The sequence below is a fragment of the Octopus bimaculoides genome, chromosome 3 (assembly GCF_046866305.1).
Source record: "Octopus bimaculoides isolate indiv1 chromosome 3, ASM4686630v1, whole genome shotgun sequence".
Lineage (NCBI taxonomy): Eukaryota > Metazoa > Mollusca > Cephalopoda > Octopoda > Octopodidae > Octopus > Octopus bimaculoides.
In genome coordinates, this window is record NC_142930.1 from 6,464,889 (window position 1) to 6,480,226 (window position 15,338).

At 38.6% G+C, this 15,338-nt stretch overlaps 1 protein-coding gene across 1 annotated transcript in view; it reads right to left on the reverse strand.

The window, feature by feature from the left end:
- LOC106872545 (tetratricopeptide repeat protein 21B) overlaps positions 1–11,628 on the reverse strand; it is a 71,719-nt gene extending 60,091 nt beyond the window's left edge. The window contains exons 1-5 of the mRNA XM_089348523.1: positions 11,453–11,628; positions 8,821–8,950; positions 3,816–3,926; positions 2,835–2,899; positions 369–470 (exon numbers count right to left, since the gene is read on the reverse strand). Coding sequence (XP_089204649.1) covers positions 369–470; positions 2,835–2,899; positions 3,816–3,926; positions 8,821–8,950; positions 11,453–11,479 — 435 coding nt within the window. The 5' untranslated portion in view covers positions 11,480–11,628. The remainder of the gene's footprint in view (positions 1–368; positions 471–2,834; positions 2,900–3,815; positions 3,927–8,820; positions 8,951–11,452) is intronic.
- Positions 11,629–15,338: the final 3,710 nt, after the last annotated feature.

Consider the following 15,338-nt stretch of genomic DNA (forward strand, 5'->3'; position numbering starts at 1 on the left):
CACATTTTATTGAAGTAGCTTCTACGTTAATGATTCTATATATAAGCATTTATCATCAACAAAGTAAAAGGCTTTATTTTTCATGACTGCGTGACTTAGGAGCATCAATCACACAACATTAAACAAATATTCTCAAGCTTAACAAGAGTACTATAGCTAGATTTAAGAAATGTATGAAAGAAATTTGAGCAGTTGTTACTTCTTCTATTAACAAAATTAGATTTTTTCACTTTGTAATAATCATGTGTCACAATATATAGCTTTGAATATGGCAGGAATCTTGATACATAGCTGAGACTCGATATGGAAGAAACAACAGCAATAGAAACAGCAACAATAAAACAGTGCAGCTTTCTGAGAAAACTTACCTGCTTATTTTGTTCATTCAGCTTTAGTGCTCTGTCAAGATATTCTTTTGATTTATCATATTTTTCAATCAAGAACAGCAAAGTTCCAGCATAAAAAAGACTCTGAAGAAAAAGACTACTTTTTAATACAGTACAACAGTAATGTATAATAAAAACAATAATTGTTAGAAACAAAACCCATTTGAGCAAAAGAAGTTTCTATTGATAAAACACTCCAACAATTCAGCAGTGTCACACAAACTCACCAAAGGGGCAAGTTAAATACATGCGCATACAAAGGTTTTAGTATGTAAGAAAGAAGACAGAACTCTGGTGTCTTTGAGGAAATGGTCTTGCTCACTCTACAGAAAAGGCTGCACCCAGTGTAAACTTGGGATGCACAAGAGATGGAGTGGAATCACTGGCAGACTAACAGAGCAATATTAAGCTTCCTATGTGACAGATGCAGTAGAGCAGTATATTCTGTCAACACACTGGAAATAGAGTACCTTGAATGCCTGGATGGCTAATTAGTAGTTAATAGCTTTTGTTACCTGGGAGATGTTATCAGCAAAGAAGGTGGTTGCTCTGAAACTTTAGTAGCCAGAGTAAGAAAGGGTTTGAGAAAGTTCAGGGAGCTACTACTACTGGCAACCAAGGTCTTTTCCCACAAAATAAAAGGCAGCTTGTATGATACTTGCAGCAGAACTGCAATGTTGCCTGGTAGTGAGACATGGGCCTGAAAAGCAGAGGACAGGAAAAGACTGGGGAAAATGAGGTGGGTGAGAATGCTCCATTGGCTGTGCAATGTGAGTGTGCATAAATGACATAGTATGTGCTGAGAGAAGAACTGGCGGCGATCATTCGGTACAAGTTCTCTAAATGCCAAATCATTTGACAATCGCTTGACAATCGGACGTTAGTCAGTGACAGCCTCTTTCCCCCTCCCTTCCCCATCTCTCTCTCTGTCTATCTCTTTCACACTCTCTCTCTATCTACCTCTTTCCCTACTGATTATCAACCAGTAGTCAGCTGGTCAACATGTCTTTGTTTACATCAATTCAGCAATTTCCGTAAAGAAAGAGGGAACGGGCGTTAGTAGAGAGAGAGAGAGAGAGAGAGAGAGAGAGGGAGAGAGAGAGAGAGAGAGAGAGAGAGAGAGAGAGAGAGAGAGAGAGCGAGAGCGAGTGATAAGTGACATGTGTTTTTAAGAGAGAGATCAGTTCATGCCTCTGGTCCTCATGTTGTAGAACATTGGCAAAACTCCTCCTTTTTGCCCTTCCCATGGCCAAACAAATCTATTGTGTAGTTCCTCTTTTAGCTACTTGGTATCCTCTTCTACCCTCATTCTTCCAATCCTTTCATGCCAGTCTCTGTTTTCATGGCTCTGTCTACTTCACCATTCCACTACCATGTCATCTTTAGTCTCGTTGGAACTTTGCACCGATAACAGATTTGGTCTGTAGTCCTCAATAGGTTGTCCTGTAAGAACTTCCAGTTAACCTCTATGTTCTACATCTGTCTCTTCCTCCTTGTTTGATGCTTTAATTAGAACATCTCTATATCTGTGACTGTTCAATAGACTTTTGAGCTTCCATATCTTTCTTTTCCAGATTAATTTGCTCTTAGTCTGAAGTTACTAACTAGTAGTAGGTAGTACATTCTTCACCAAGAAAAAACATTATCGCAATTCCAATAACGGACAGAGTCAACGTCTATTGAAAATGTTGAAAGTCGCAACGAAAATTTTAGCAAAAATAAATAAGCAAATGAGTGGAAATCGGTGTGTTAAGTTAAAAAGGCACTAAAAGAGTTCTCACTTACTCCCATTGTTTACAGCAATGCTTGGAAGTAATGTGTGTAGAGTGTGGTCATCTCACCACAACACAGAGGTTCCATCAGTGACTATGGCAGAGAAAGTATGTGTGTGTGTGTGTGTATGTAAAAAGACATGGCTTGAAGATTATTATGGCCAAGAATCTTTCCAAACATCAAATTTCACTTAAAAGGAACAAGATTTCAAGAGAGTTCTAGGAGTGCTTCCATCAATGGAAACAATGCTGGATAAAGTGTGTGGCATAAGAAGGGAACTATTGTGATGGAGATTAAATGCGAAATTGATATGCACTGGAGTTTTCTTTTCATAGCACCAGTCTTGATACGCTTTCATCAGACATTGGGTGTGTGTGTGAGTATATGCAATTTTCAGACAAACAAATAAATTATATGAGAATATCAACATCTATCTATATCGATGCTAATGTTTCTGTATACTTGATTCTGTACACACGCACACATACATACATATATACAATGCACAGAATCAAACATACCAAAATATACATTCGTATCAATGTAGATAGTTATTAATATTTTCATATAGTTTACATCTTTTTTTGAAAATTGCAGGTTTCATTTACTGCTATAAGCACTCCTGTATTACTTCCATTCTTAAAATCCTATAAAAACCAAATTTAATCAACACACCCTTTCACCAGCCTGCTTTCTTTCCTCTTTTAGTTTTCGGTCAAGTTCTTGTAGTTCTTCACGATCTACAATGAAAGATAATAAAAATTTAAATACTGTTACATGTTTATAAACTTCCCTCATTAAAATACTGTTAAATGTTTATAAACTTCCCTCATTAAAATACTGTTACATGTTTATAAACTTCCTTCATTTTTCTCCCTTCAGTATACAAATCAGAAAAGTATAAAACCTAAAAATACTGAAAGGCAAAGTACATTCATTTCTTTTGTAGATCTGTAATTTTAACTAGATTCAGTTCATGATTTATCTCTCTGTATGAAATGAGGGAGCTTTGATGTGATCATTCAACTTGCTAGAAATAATAACCATATCTTCCTCAAATCACATGCAGTAATCATAAACAATGCTGTTCTAGACACAATGACAAGAAGACAGGATGGTCAGGTTTGAACAACTTTGTTATTGGTCTGGTCAGTCAAAGCTGATGTGGAGACTAAACAACAACATGAATGCATGAAATAAAATCCTGCTTGGGCAACCAAAATTAAGTACCATTAACAACCCACAAGATTTCTGAGAACTTTTAGCTTTAACCTGTGTTATAATCAATAGATTAGTCAGATTTTGCAATACTAACCCACTTAGAACTGAAAAAAAGTACTCTTCTTTGATCCATATCATCATAAAGCCAAACACATTTGGTACTTTGCCCTCAATAAAAGATCCACAAACATAATACCATGCTCATTTTTCACTGCACACACATATCTACACAACTAGCTACACATCCTTCATTGGTTGAATTGACAGGAGTATCCCAGTTTCTTGGCTGGCAAACCAGGTTCAGAAGGTCTTGTATGGTGAGAAGAAACCAACAATGATGAAAAAAAATCATGATTAGACCACTGAGTGCTCTGCAAATAAAAAGGAATTAATTGTTGGAAAACTATTTTACAAGAAGAATAAAGTTCCACCTACTATTATTCTTTAACTTCTTGTAACCATAAATTAGAGCCAGGATTGAACCCAAATTAACGTCTACCTTGTCTTTCAGTTGTTGAAAGGCATGCATACTTTCTGGAACCCGACCTATGGAAAAAACAAAAAGAAATGCATAGATTTTGTTGTGTCTCAAAAGAAAGAAAGATTTTAGAAGATAAAGATTCAATGATAATATTTTCTTCATTATCAGTATGATGTAATTTTTTTTTTAAAATCTCAACCAAATTTGTGCAGCAAATTAGTAGAAAATATTTATAAGGAAGTGAACATCTGAAGGAACAGAAAATTCTTGATCAAACGGGAAAGAATAGCTGGGGTTTATCCTATTCTCCGTCCCTGACATTCCATCCCTGTCAGGGATGGAATGTCAGGGACAGAGGACAAAATAAAACAACATTTGCAGGAGCAATATGTTCAAACAAAAGCAACCCATTAGAAACATCCAAATAAACTTATAAGCATGTGTAGAAAAAGGAAATGTTACATTAACTACTCTAGTAGTTTATTAAACAAGTTGCATATCTTGAATGAAATGTCAATGAGATACTATCCTCACATGTTCAATTTAAAGTTTTCTTATAATGGTGGCAATAGCATCAATCACAATCACTTTACTTCAAAGTAATATTTTTCACTACCTTTCTGTATGCATTGCACAAGATATTCATTTTAGACGAAATAGAAGGGGATATAGCATCATACAACGTGGAAGACAATTGGAGATTTCTGCGGGACAACCTGTTGAGAGCCACAGACCAGATCTGTGGCTGGTGTAAAGTCCCCTCTCGACCCAGAGTAACGTGGTGGTGGAACAAGGATGTAGACGGGGCTATTAGACAAAAGAAACAGGCTTGGAAGGACTGGAAGAACGGTGGTAGCAGGGAATTGTACCAATCTGCCAGAAGGGAAGCTAGGCGACAGGTTTATTTAGCCAGAGGAGAAGCAGATAAGAAAAGATTTGCCAATGTTCTGCGCCGTGAGGACCAAAGACTCGAGGTATTTCGTGTTGCAAGACAGTGTAGGACAGAGAATAGTGATGTTGTAGGAGAGAAATGTGTTCACATGGATGATGGTACACTTGCACTAAATGAGGCTGCAAAGAAAGAGGTCTGGAGATGCCACTACGATAGATTGCTTAATAAAGAGAATGAATGGGAGAAAGAAAGCCTGCCGTATGTCGACGCAACAGAGGGACCAGCTATCCGAGTTGACAGTACCAGGGTAGATAAAGCAATTAAGAGTATGAAGACAGGGAAAGCCCCCGGCCCATCAGGAATCACTGCAGAGATGCTCAAAATATCTGGCAATGTTGGCTACAGCCTAGTCACCCGTATTACGAACCAGGTGATACACGAAGGAGTCATACCCAATGACTGGTGTAGCAGCACCATAGTAAACTGCTACAAAGGTAAAGGTGACGCTTTAGACACTAATAATTACAGAGGCATCAAGCTGTTAGATCAGGTTATGAAAGTTACGGAGAGGGTCATAGCCCAACTAATTAGGGAGCGAATCAACTTAGATGAGATGCAGTTTGGGTTCGTGCCAGGTAAAAGCACCACTGATGCCATATTTCTAGTGAGACAGCTGCAGGAGAAATATCTAGCCAAGGATAAACCTCTGTACCTGGCCTTCGTTGACATGGAGAAAGCCTTTGACAGGGTCCCCCGATCCCTTATCTGGTGGTCAATGAGGAAACTTGGGATAGAAGAATGGTTAGTGAGAGCTGTGCGAGCCATGTACAGAGATGCTGTCAGTAAGGTGAAGGTTGGAAATGAGTACAGTAATGAATTCTGGGTAGAGGTAGGGGTCCACCAAGGTTCCGTCCTCAGCCCCCTCCTATTTATCATAGTCCTCCAGGTGATCACAGAGGAATTCAAGACAGGTTGCCCCTGGGAGCTCCTCTATGCTGATGACCTTGCACTAATTGCGCAGTCACTATCAGAACTAGAGGAGAAGTTTAAGGTGTGGAAGCAAGGACTAGAATCGAAGGGCCTTAGAGTCAACCTAGCAAAAACCAAAATCCTAATAAGTAGGAAGGTAGATAAAACACAAACCCCTTCAGGTAGATGGCCCTGCTCAGTATGCAGTAAAGGAGTAGGTAGTAACTCTATAAGATGTACCCGGTGCAAGCTATGGACACATAAGAGGTGCAGCAATATCAAAGGCAGATTAACTACAAAGTTAGTCTTTGTATGTGGAAGATGTTCAGGTGCAATAAACACTGTGAACAAACAGGAAACAACTTCTATCTCATTCCAGGGAGAAAAACTAGAGGTAGTTGATAGCTTCCGCTATCTGGGTGACCAAGTTAGTAGTGGGGGTGGGTGCGCTGAAAGTGTAACTGCTAGAATAAGAATAGCCTGGGCCAAGTTTAGAGAGCTCTTACCTCTGCTGGCGACAAAAGGACTCTCACTCAGGGTAAAAGGCAGACTGTATGACGCATGTGTACGAACAGCCATGCTACATGGCAGTGAAACATGGGTTGTGACTGCTGAGGACATGCGTAAGCTCACAAGGAATGAAGCCAGTATGCTCCGCTGGATGTGTAATGTAAATGTGCATACCCATCAGAGTGTAAGTATCTTGAGAGAAAAGCTGAACATAACAAGCGTCAGTAGTGGTGTGCAAGAGAGACGATTGCGCTGGTTTGGACATGTGGTGAGAATGAATGAGGATAGCTGCGTGAAAAAGTGCCACTCCCTAACAGTTGAGGGAACCCGTGGAATAGGTAGGCCCAGGAAGACCTGGGCTGAGGTGGTGAGGCAAGACCTTCGTACATTGGGCCTCACCGAGGCGATGACTACTGACCGAGACCTTTGGAAATGTGCTGTGCGTGAGAAGACCCGGCAAGCCAAGTGAGATCGTTGCCAGTGCCCCTGGACTGGCTCTTGTGCGGGTGGCACATAAGATGTACCATCCTGAGCGTGACCGTTGCCAGTACCGCGTGACTGGCCTTGTAGGGTTTTCGAGCGAGATCGTTGCCAGTGCCCCTGGACTGGCTCTTGTGCGGGTGGCACATAAAAGACACCATTTCGAGCGTGGCCGTTTTCGTGCGGGTGACACGTAAAAGCACCCACTACACTCTCTGAGTGGTTGGCGTTAGGAAGGGCATCCAGCTGTAGAAACTCTGCCAAATTAGATTGGAGCCTGGTGTAGCCATCCGGTTGCACCAGTCCTCAGTCAAATCGTCCAACCCATGCTAGCATGGAAAGCGGACGTTAAACGATGATGATGATGATGATGACTGAATAACACCAGTGTATGTTTACACCTTAGTTTAGTGGTATATTTAACTACAACAACATCTCCAACTTGTGGTGTATGTTATTTTTCATTTTGTTTCAAAATGTTTAAATTGATAGCATTGACAGTTGGTGACAAGTTACCAGAAACAGACTCCTGATGTTCACAGAAAAAAAACAAAAACATTCTTAAATTGAAATGAAAATTGTCAGAACATATGTTCAATGCCAAAATAATAAAAAATCTGATTGAAATGTTAATGAAAAGAATAGATTTTACCACCATCAAAGTCAACATACATTTCGTAAAAAATCAATATCAAAAATACTGTCACATTACAGACTTTCAGACCACCAACAAAGAATGATAGATGAAAACATGAAAGGCAGTATCAAGACATGTAATTACTCATTCCTTCTCTCTTTTATAAATTCCACCAATGACACTGTTGTGTCGACGCCCCCAAGCGAAGAAGTAGGATCGCCCAAGACATATAAATAAAGGTAGTCTGGCCGTGGTAGAGTTGTTGGTAGAGGAGTTGAGTAGCTGACGAGTAGCAGTCAAGTAGCGGTTGAGTAGAGATCATCCAAAGGTGCTAGATAGCAATTTACAAACAGGAATATTCCAATGAGTCAAAAGAAATGATTCTGGTACTTCCAATGGCCCAGGGCAGTAGGCATTCAGTTGTGAAGGCCTTTTACATGATGGCAAGGCCAGTCAGTTCCAGTGGGCTATGTAACAGATCCAGGGTTTTCAAAATCTACTGTTAACTATACATATTTGCTACTTTGAATACTTCACAGAAAGTCTGAAGACATTCAAATGATAGTTGAAAAAGAAAATGTTGTTAAGGTAATGAAACTTAAGTGTACATGGAATGTCTCAGGTTGGCCATTCATACTCAACTACAGATCATGTTGGCACATAATAACAAAAATTTAAAATTATTCCGAGTTGACAACTTAAACCCAAATTTAATTTTGACATTATGAATTCTCACAAATCTTACTTCCTTTAAAAAAGGAATAACTAACTTGTATGTGTCTATTTGAAGTTAAAAAACAAAAAGACATGAATTATACATAATTCCAGGTATTAGTCAACTAGACAACACTTTTTCACATTATGTTATGGAAGACTGTATTCTAGATAAAAGACTTGAAATTAATTCCAGTTTTCATCATGGCCAGAAAAATCTTTAACCCCCAAAAATCATGCAAACACCTTGTTACTTAAACAAAATAGTTACTTGTTTACATTAACAAAAAAATGAGAACTTTTCAGAACTATGAGTTTGCTCTGCAAAAATTGCTTGTTCAGTAGAAAAATGCCTCTAGAATGTTAGGGATGGAAAAAATTCTCCCTTGAACAATATTGAGTACAACTAATGAAGTAGATTAAATTATGATATCTAAAAATTCTGTTTAGGCAAAATACACATACAGTTTCTAGAATTTCTCTACATTTTCAGAAGAAACTGAAAATCTTCTGTCCATGACAAACTTTATTATATGTTGAATATTAAGGCTCCCATTTTAAAAAGACTATTCAATTTTTTTAACAATTTTATTTTAACCAAATAATTTAACTCTTCTTCAGTACTTATACAACAAATTCAGAAAATAAAGTAGATTTTGACTTTTGGACTTAAGGTTTACCAGTTGTCAATTTATTCCTGTGAGTCACCTAACCGGACACAAATTACTTAGTATCAGCCAAAAAGAAAAACGTTTACCTTGTAGAAGCGGGGCCAGAGCTTTGTAGAACTTCAGAATAGGATCATTGTTATATTTGGTAAGACCATTGGTGACAGTTGTTTCAAAGCAACCAAAATACTTGTGGTGGCCATAGTAAAAGATTTTAGCCTAGACAAAAGAGAGAAAAAAAAGAAAGAACATCTTTTCTTACAAATATTCTCTGAACTTTTATTTACTTTGCAGTAATGTTTGTTGCCACTTTTACATGGCTGTTCCATGCAGAACAATGTTATTACATTTTAACCCCAGTAAAACATCTTTTCCAGCTCGTTAGTAACACACAACCTGAGTAAGGGGGTGAACCACTCCCCCACTAGCGTGGCAAGACCAGCAGAACAACTGATTTCTGGGTGCATACCCATCCTCAGTACTGGATTCCAGCCTGCTAGAGATGGCAGCTTTCCATCCCTACTTGCAATATATAAACAAGGAAGTGACAACCAGCCAGTGGTCTTGCAAAAGTGGCTATAAACATTACTGTTTAGTACTGTTACTACATGAATCTCTTTCAAAGATCTTAAATCCAATAGTTTAGCTTTTTGCAAGATCAGTGGCTGATTGTTACTTCTTTGTTTATATATTGCAAGTAGGGACATATGATACTATTTGAATGAGTCATTTATTTACAAAGATCATGCAACATGTCAAGGAGCCTTAACAAGCTTTTGCAGTGGACTGCAAGCAAAATAATGTGTGTGGACAGTGAGGCTGTTTACAGTCAGTAAACACATGGGAAAGTGAGGGGAAATATGAACTCATGCACACACACACATTCACAGCCCAGAGTAGGGCAGTCTAATCACACATAGTTAATCAGGCTGAATAGGAAGGTATCATAACCAATGAATAGTGTAGCAGCATCATAGTCAACTGTTACAAGGGTAAAGGAGATGTTTTGTGGACAATTCCAGAGGTAGCAAATTGTTGGCCCAAGTCATGAAAGTTATACAAAGAGCTCAATCAGTTAGGAAGGAAATTAACCGAGACAGAATGCTGCTTAGTTTTGTGCTAGAGATAAGTGCTACTGGTGTCCTCTTTATAGTAAGGTAACTGCAGAAATATTGAGCAAAAAGTAAGCCATTGTACTTGGTGAAAGCATTTGAAAAGGTCTCTCACTCCTTGATCTGGTGGTTACTGTGGAAGCTAGGAATAGATACATAGATTGTGACAGCAGTATATGCCATGCATCTACAGTTGTAAGTAATGTGGAAGTCAGCCATGGGTTCAGCAATGAATTTAGTGTGCAGGTAGGGATTTACCAGGATTCCATTCTCAGTTCATTTGTATTTATCATAGTCCTCTCTCTGAGTGGTTGGCGTTAGGAAGGGCATCCAGCTGTAGAAACTCTGCCAAATTTAGATTGGAGCCTGGTGTTGCCATCCGGTTTCACCAGTCCTCAGTCAAATCGTCCAACCCATGCTAGCGTGGAAAGCGGACGTTAAACGATGATGATGATGATGATTGACCATAAGAGGAGTGTAAGACCAATTGCTTGTGGGAACTCCTTATACTGATGACCTTGTTATTAAAGCTGAATCGATAGTAGAATTGGAACAAAAATTCCAGGCATGGAAGCGAAACCTGAGCTTAGCAAAAACCAAAGTTCTAGTAAGCAGAAAAACAGACAGGACTATGCTCTGCAGGAAAATGATTCTGCTGGATATATAAAAAAGGTATAGATAGAAATTTCACATGATATACTCAATGAAAACTATGGACACACAAGAGGTGCAGTGGAACAACAGGAAGGTTAACAGAGAAAGTAAACTTTTATGTGTGGCAAATGTGCAGGGACAGCCAAATATTCTTTGACTCTTGGGCATCCTCCTAGAATATCACTCGTTCGTATCTGCTGCTAACCCTGTGTTTCACCTCACAGACGAAAAGGCATTTAGCCATGCAGATCCCGGTTTTTCACACAGTTTATCTCGGACAACATCATTTGAGGTTCTTAATTTGCTTTTCAAGGCAGTGGGATGTGACTTGAAAAAATTCAGTGGTTACTACTAGCAGTTCGAGTGTCCACGTTTCGGTTCTTTTTTTTTTATGCCAGAGTTTACGTTACCTCTATAGCATTACATGTCTGAATGGAACAAAGGTACAAGGTTACAAAGTAAAGCTTTTGTTATTTGTAACTCGGGCAACATTATTACAACACTTAATAAATAAAATAGAGAAAGCTATGCTCGGTATGCACATTTTTAAAGTTTAGATCACAGGAGAGAGAATATAAACAGTTTAATTGTTTATATTTTTCTCAAAAGGTATTTAATAACAACAATAAAATTATGGCAACAACAACAAAAACATTAATAGCAACTGAATATTAAACTAATAAGTTATATTACATATTGTTATATGAAGTACATGATTTAAATGCTCGTATTTTTTTTAATAAATGGTTTCATTAAAATTAGTTTTGTTTTGATTTATTTTCCTTTTCACATATCAAAATAATTAAACAAAATAAATTATTTCTAACGTAAATGTGTAAACAAAGAAACAGACATTCAAGTCATTGTAACTGTTGATATGGAGAAAGAAGCTAAAGCGGTAGTTATGGCAACCGATCAGAAGCGTTTTAAACAAAACCAATAATACAGCACTCACCATTAAAACAGAATCTGCTTCTGCCATCCTTTCAAGTTGAAGGAAGCTTTAGAAAAAGAAACAATTAATTTGGATGTTGATAACAGAAATACATTTAAGAACAAAATTCATCTATTAAAATACACTTTTGGTTTCTACATAAGCACTTGTTGCCTCCATTCAACAAGCACTCATTTAACGCATGCGTTTTTATATAGTTTCCTCTTCCGGTCTGGAGTTGTCTGTCCTGGAGCTGGAATAAATACACTGTGACATTGTGTTATTCTTCTATTCTTTTACTTGTTTCACTCATTTGACTGCGGCCATGCTGGAGCACCGCCTTTAGTCGAGCAAATCGACCCCAGGACTTATTCTTTAGAAGCCTAGTACTTATTCTATCGGTCTCTTTTGCCGAACCGCTAAGTTACGGGGACATAAACACACCACCATCGGTTGTCAAGCGATGTTGGGGGGACAAACACAGACACACAAACACACACACATATATACGACGGGCTTCTTTCAGTTTCCGTCTACTAAATCCACTCACAAGGCTTTGGTCGGCCCGAGGCTATAGTAGAAGACACTTGCCCAAGGTGCCACGCAGTGGGCCTGAACCCAGAACCATGTGGTTGGTAAGCAAGCTACTTATCACACACTCCTGCGTTATATGCATTTAACGTATTATTTTAGAGTGTATATTCTATGCACTCTACACAAGGAGTCCACAACCACGCAGCCGCACAGAAAGAATAGTAAAAAAAAATTCTATCTCTGTTTTATCGAATCGCAGTCTGTGGCGTGTTTTGCGGTCAATATACAGTTTTAGCCCCGGTCACGAAAAATAAAAATAACTGTATACTAGGTGTAAAAAAAATGTGCAGAGAGCAAATATGAAAACAAAAATTTGTGCAAACGAACGGGAGTGGGGTGGGGAGAGAGCTTTCGGAAAATTCACAAGATCCGATTTTTCCCTCATAACTTTCAGGAAAATGGATATATATATTGACGAAATTTTATAGAAATACCGTTCAGTTGGCACAGATTGCAATTATAAAGAAAATTGTGGGGAGAATGTTTTCTGAAGGGATGGGGAGAGGACTGTCGGAAAGTTCACACGATCCGTTTTTTTTCTCCTCATAACTTTCAGAATCTAGTTTAGCGACCGGTCACCAAAACGAAAAGAAAAAAAAAAACAAAAAAAACAAAACAGTCTAATAGGCGTAGGAGTGGCTGTGTGGTAAGCAGCTTGCTTACCAACCACATGGTTCCGGGTTCAGTCCCACTGCGTGGCACCTTGAGCAAGTGTCTTCTACTATAGCCTCGGGCCGACCAAAGCCTTGTGAGTGGATTTGGTAGACGGAAACTGAAAGAAGCCCGTCGTATATATGTATATATATATATATATATATGTATATGTATGTGTGTGTATATGTTTGTGTGTCTGTGTTTGTCCCCCCCCCCCCCCCCCCCAACATAGCTTGACAACCGATGGTGGTGTGTTTTCGTCCCCGTAAGTTAGCAGTTCGGCAAAAGAGACCGATAGAATAAGTACTAGGCTTCCAAAGAATAAGTCCTGGGGTTGATTTGCTCGACCAAAGGCGGTGCTGCAGCATGGCCGCAGTCAAAAGACTGAAACAAGTAAAAGAGAGTAAAAGAGAATAACAGGTGTAAAAAAAAAAGCGTGTAGAAAACGAATATGGGAACAAAAATTTGCGCAAACATACATATCTCCGTCTTGGTTGGTAATTATTTGACGGCAACGATTGGAGAGAGGAAGGTATCACTTGGCTGCCCCTCTCTCCTTACCCAATCGGAAAAATATTTTCCCCACAAATTTCTTTATTATCGTAATCTATGCTGTTTGAAACGTATTTCTGTAAAATTTCATTAAAAGATATCCATTTTCGTGAAAGTTATGAGGGAAAAAATCGGATCGTGTGAACTTTTCGACAATTCTCTCCCCACCCCTTCGGAAAACATTTCCCCCACAAATGTCTGTATAATCGTAATTTGTGTTATTTGAACAGTATTTCCATGAAATTTCATCAATATATATCCATTTTCCTGAAAGTTATGAGGAAAAAATTGGATGTTGTGAATTTTCCGAAAGTCTTCTCCCCTTCCCCGTTCATTTGCGCAAATTTTTGTTTTCATATTCGCTTTCTACACATATCTTTACATCTAGTAGGCTGGTTTTTTTTTTTTCGTTTTCGTGACTAAGACTTCAACCGTATATTGACTGTTTTTGCTTTATATGTGTATAATAAACCATTATTGTGTTTTGTTATTCGTGTGATCCACCCGGTCCGTGGGGAAAAAAAGTGTGGACTGCTGCTCTAAGAGTATTGTTTTCATAACTGCACATTCGAATTTTTATTTTTATTTTTACTTTCCCTTGTACCTGTATTTCCATCGTTTTTGTATAACTACCTGAACAAACCCTGAATTCATTTAATGTGCAAGTGGCTGAGTAGTCTACACACACACACACACACACACACACACACACACACACACACACACACACACACACACACACACACACACACACACACACACACACACACATACACACACACATTTACATAAAAGTAATTCTCTGACAGAATCAACATGACACAGTGTGACTTGGTTGTACCTTTGAATTACAAATGCAGGCCATCAGAGGGGCTTCTAAAGAGTTTCGTAAGGTTTAGGGTAACACACGGTTAATAACTTGAACTGGTCGCATTCAAGATCGACCCTACCTGCATAAGTGATATAGAGTTCACTTTCCTGTTTAATCAGTTTCTTGCATCGAATACTGGACAACAATGAATCTTCGCCCAAGATTTCTGGCAGTTGTTGTACGGTCTGGTCAGAAGTTGAATCTTCCGTATTCTTTCGCAGAAGAAAATTGCAATATTTCGTGTTCTCTTGTGCCAAGTTTCCTCAAGAGTAACCTGACTCGCCATGCATCTTCCTTGTGCTTCGGTTCGATTTTAATAATATTTTCAAATCATTTGAAGTACGAGAAGAAAGTCATTGTGTCGATTAAAACTGAATCAGTGACTCGACTTCATAACTGAACTGTCGTTCGCTAGCTCAATGCCTATATTAGCCGCATTTGAGCCCGCTTTGAACTGAGACTTGCTGTTTCAGAACTTCACTCATTGTTCTACAGTCATCGACAAGTTGACTGGTTTTCCCATCGGTAATTTGTTATACCCTTTCGTATGTTCTTATCCGGCATGTGCATAATTTTTTTTTTTTTTTTGCAAAATAGTTCCAACACTTGCAAAAACGAAGAAAATGAATCATTCAGATTATTAACTTCATATGCTTCGGGTAATCTCACCCTCATCACCAAAAGAGGAGCTCTTAGTAATGATGAACATGTCATGTACGAGCATGCAAAAATTAATTAGTAATATGGCAATTTATAAAAGTGAGTGAAGAAGATCTGGCAAGTATATTCTTGCATTTTATAATAGCTTATACTCTGAATTGCCCATTTTGGGGGAATAGTTCACTTTTTTTGCATATATTCTTTACTTCCAGTGTAATAGTGATAAGGGATGCCCAAGCCAACACATTGATGGTTCAAATTCATTCAGGACCACGTCCAGTAAACTATTTTCATTTAAAAACTGGCAGCAGTTTTAGTGGCATACTTTTTTCGCCATAACCAGGATGCTGACCTTCGTGTGTGTATATGTGCGCGCACGTGTGTGTGAGAGAGAAAGAGAGTGAGAGGGATAGGGGTTGGCATCTCTGGTACAGTAGTTTATGGCGGACACACTGATTTGAAAAATATATATTTGCGACAGAGGCAGTATTAATACCAAGAGGTAATATTTATCACCATTTAACGTGGATGTTCTACTGGAACAGACTATACTGCGGAAGAGCGTTCCTCTCATAG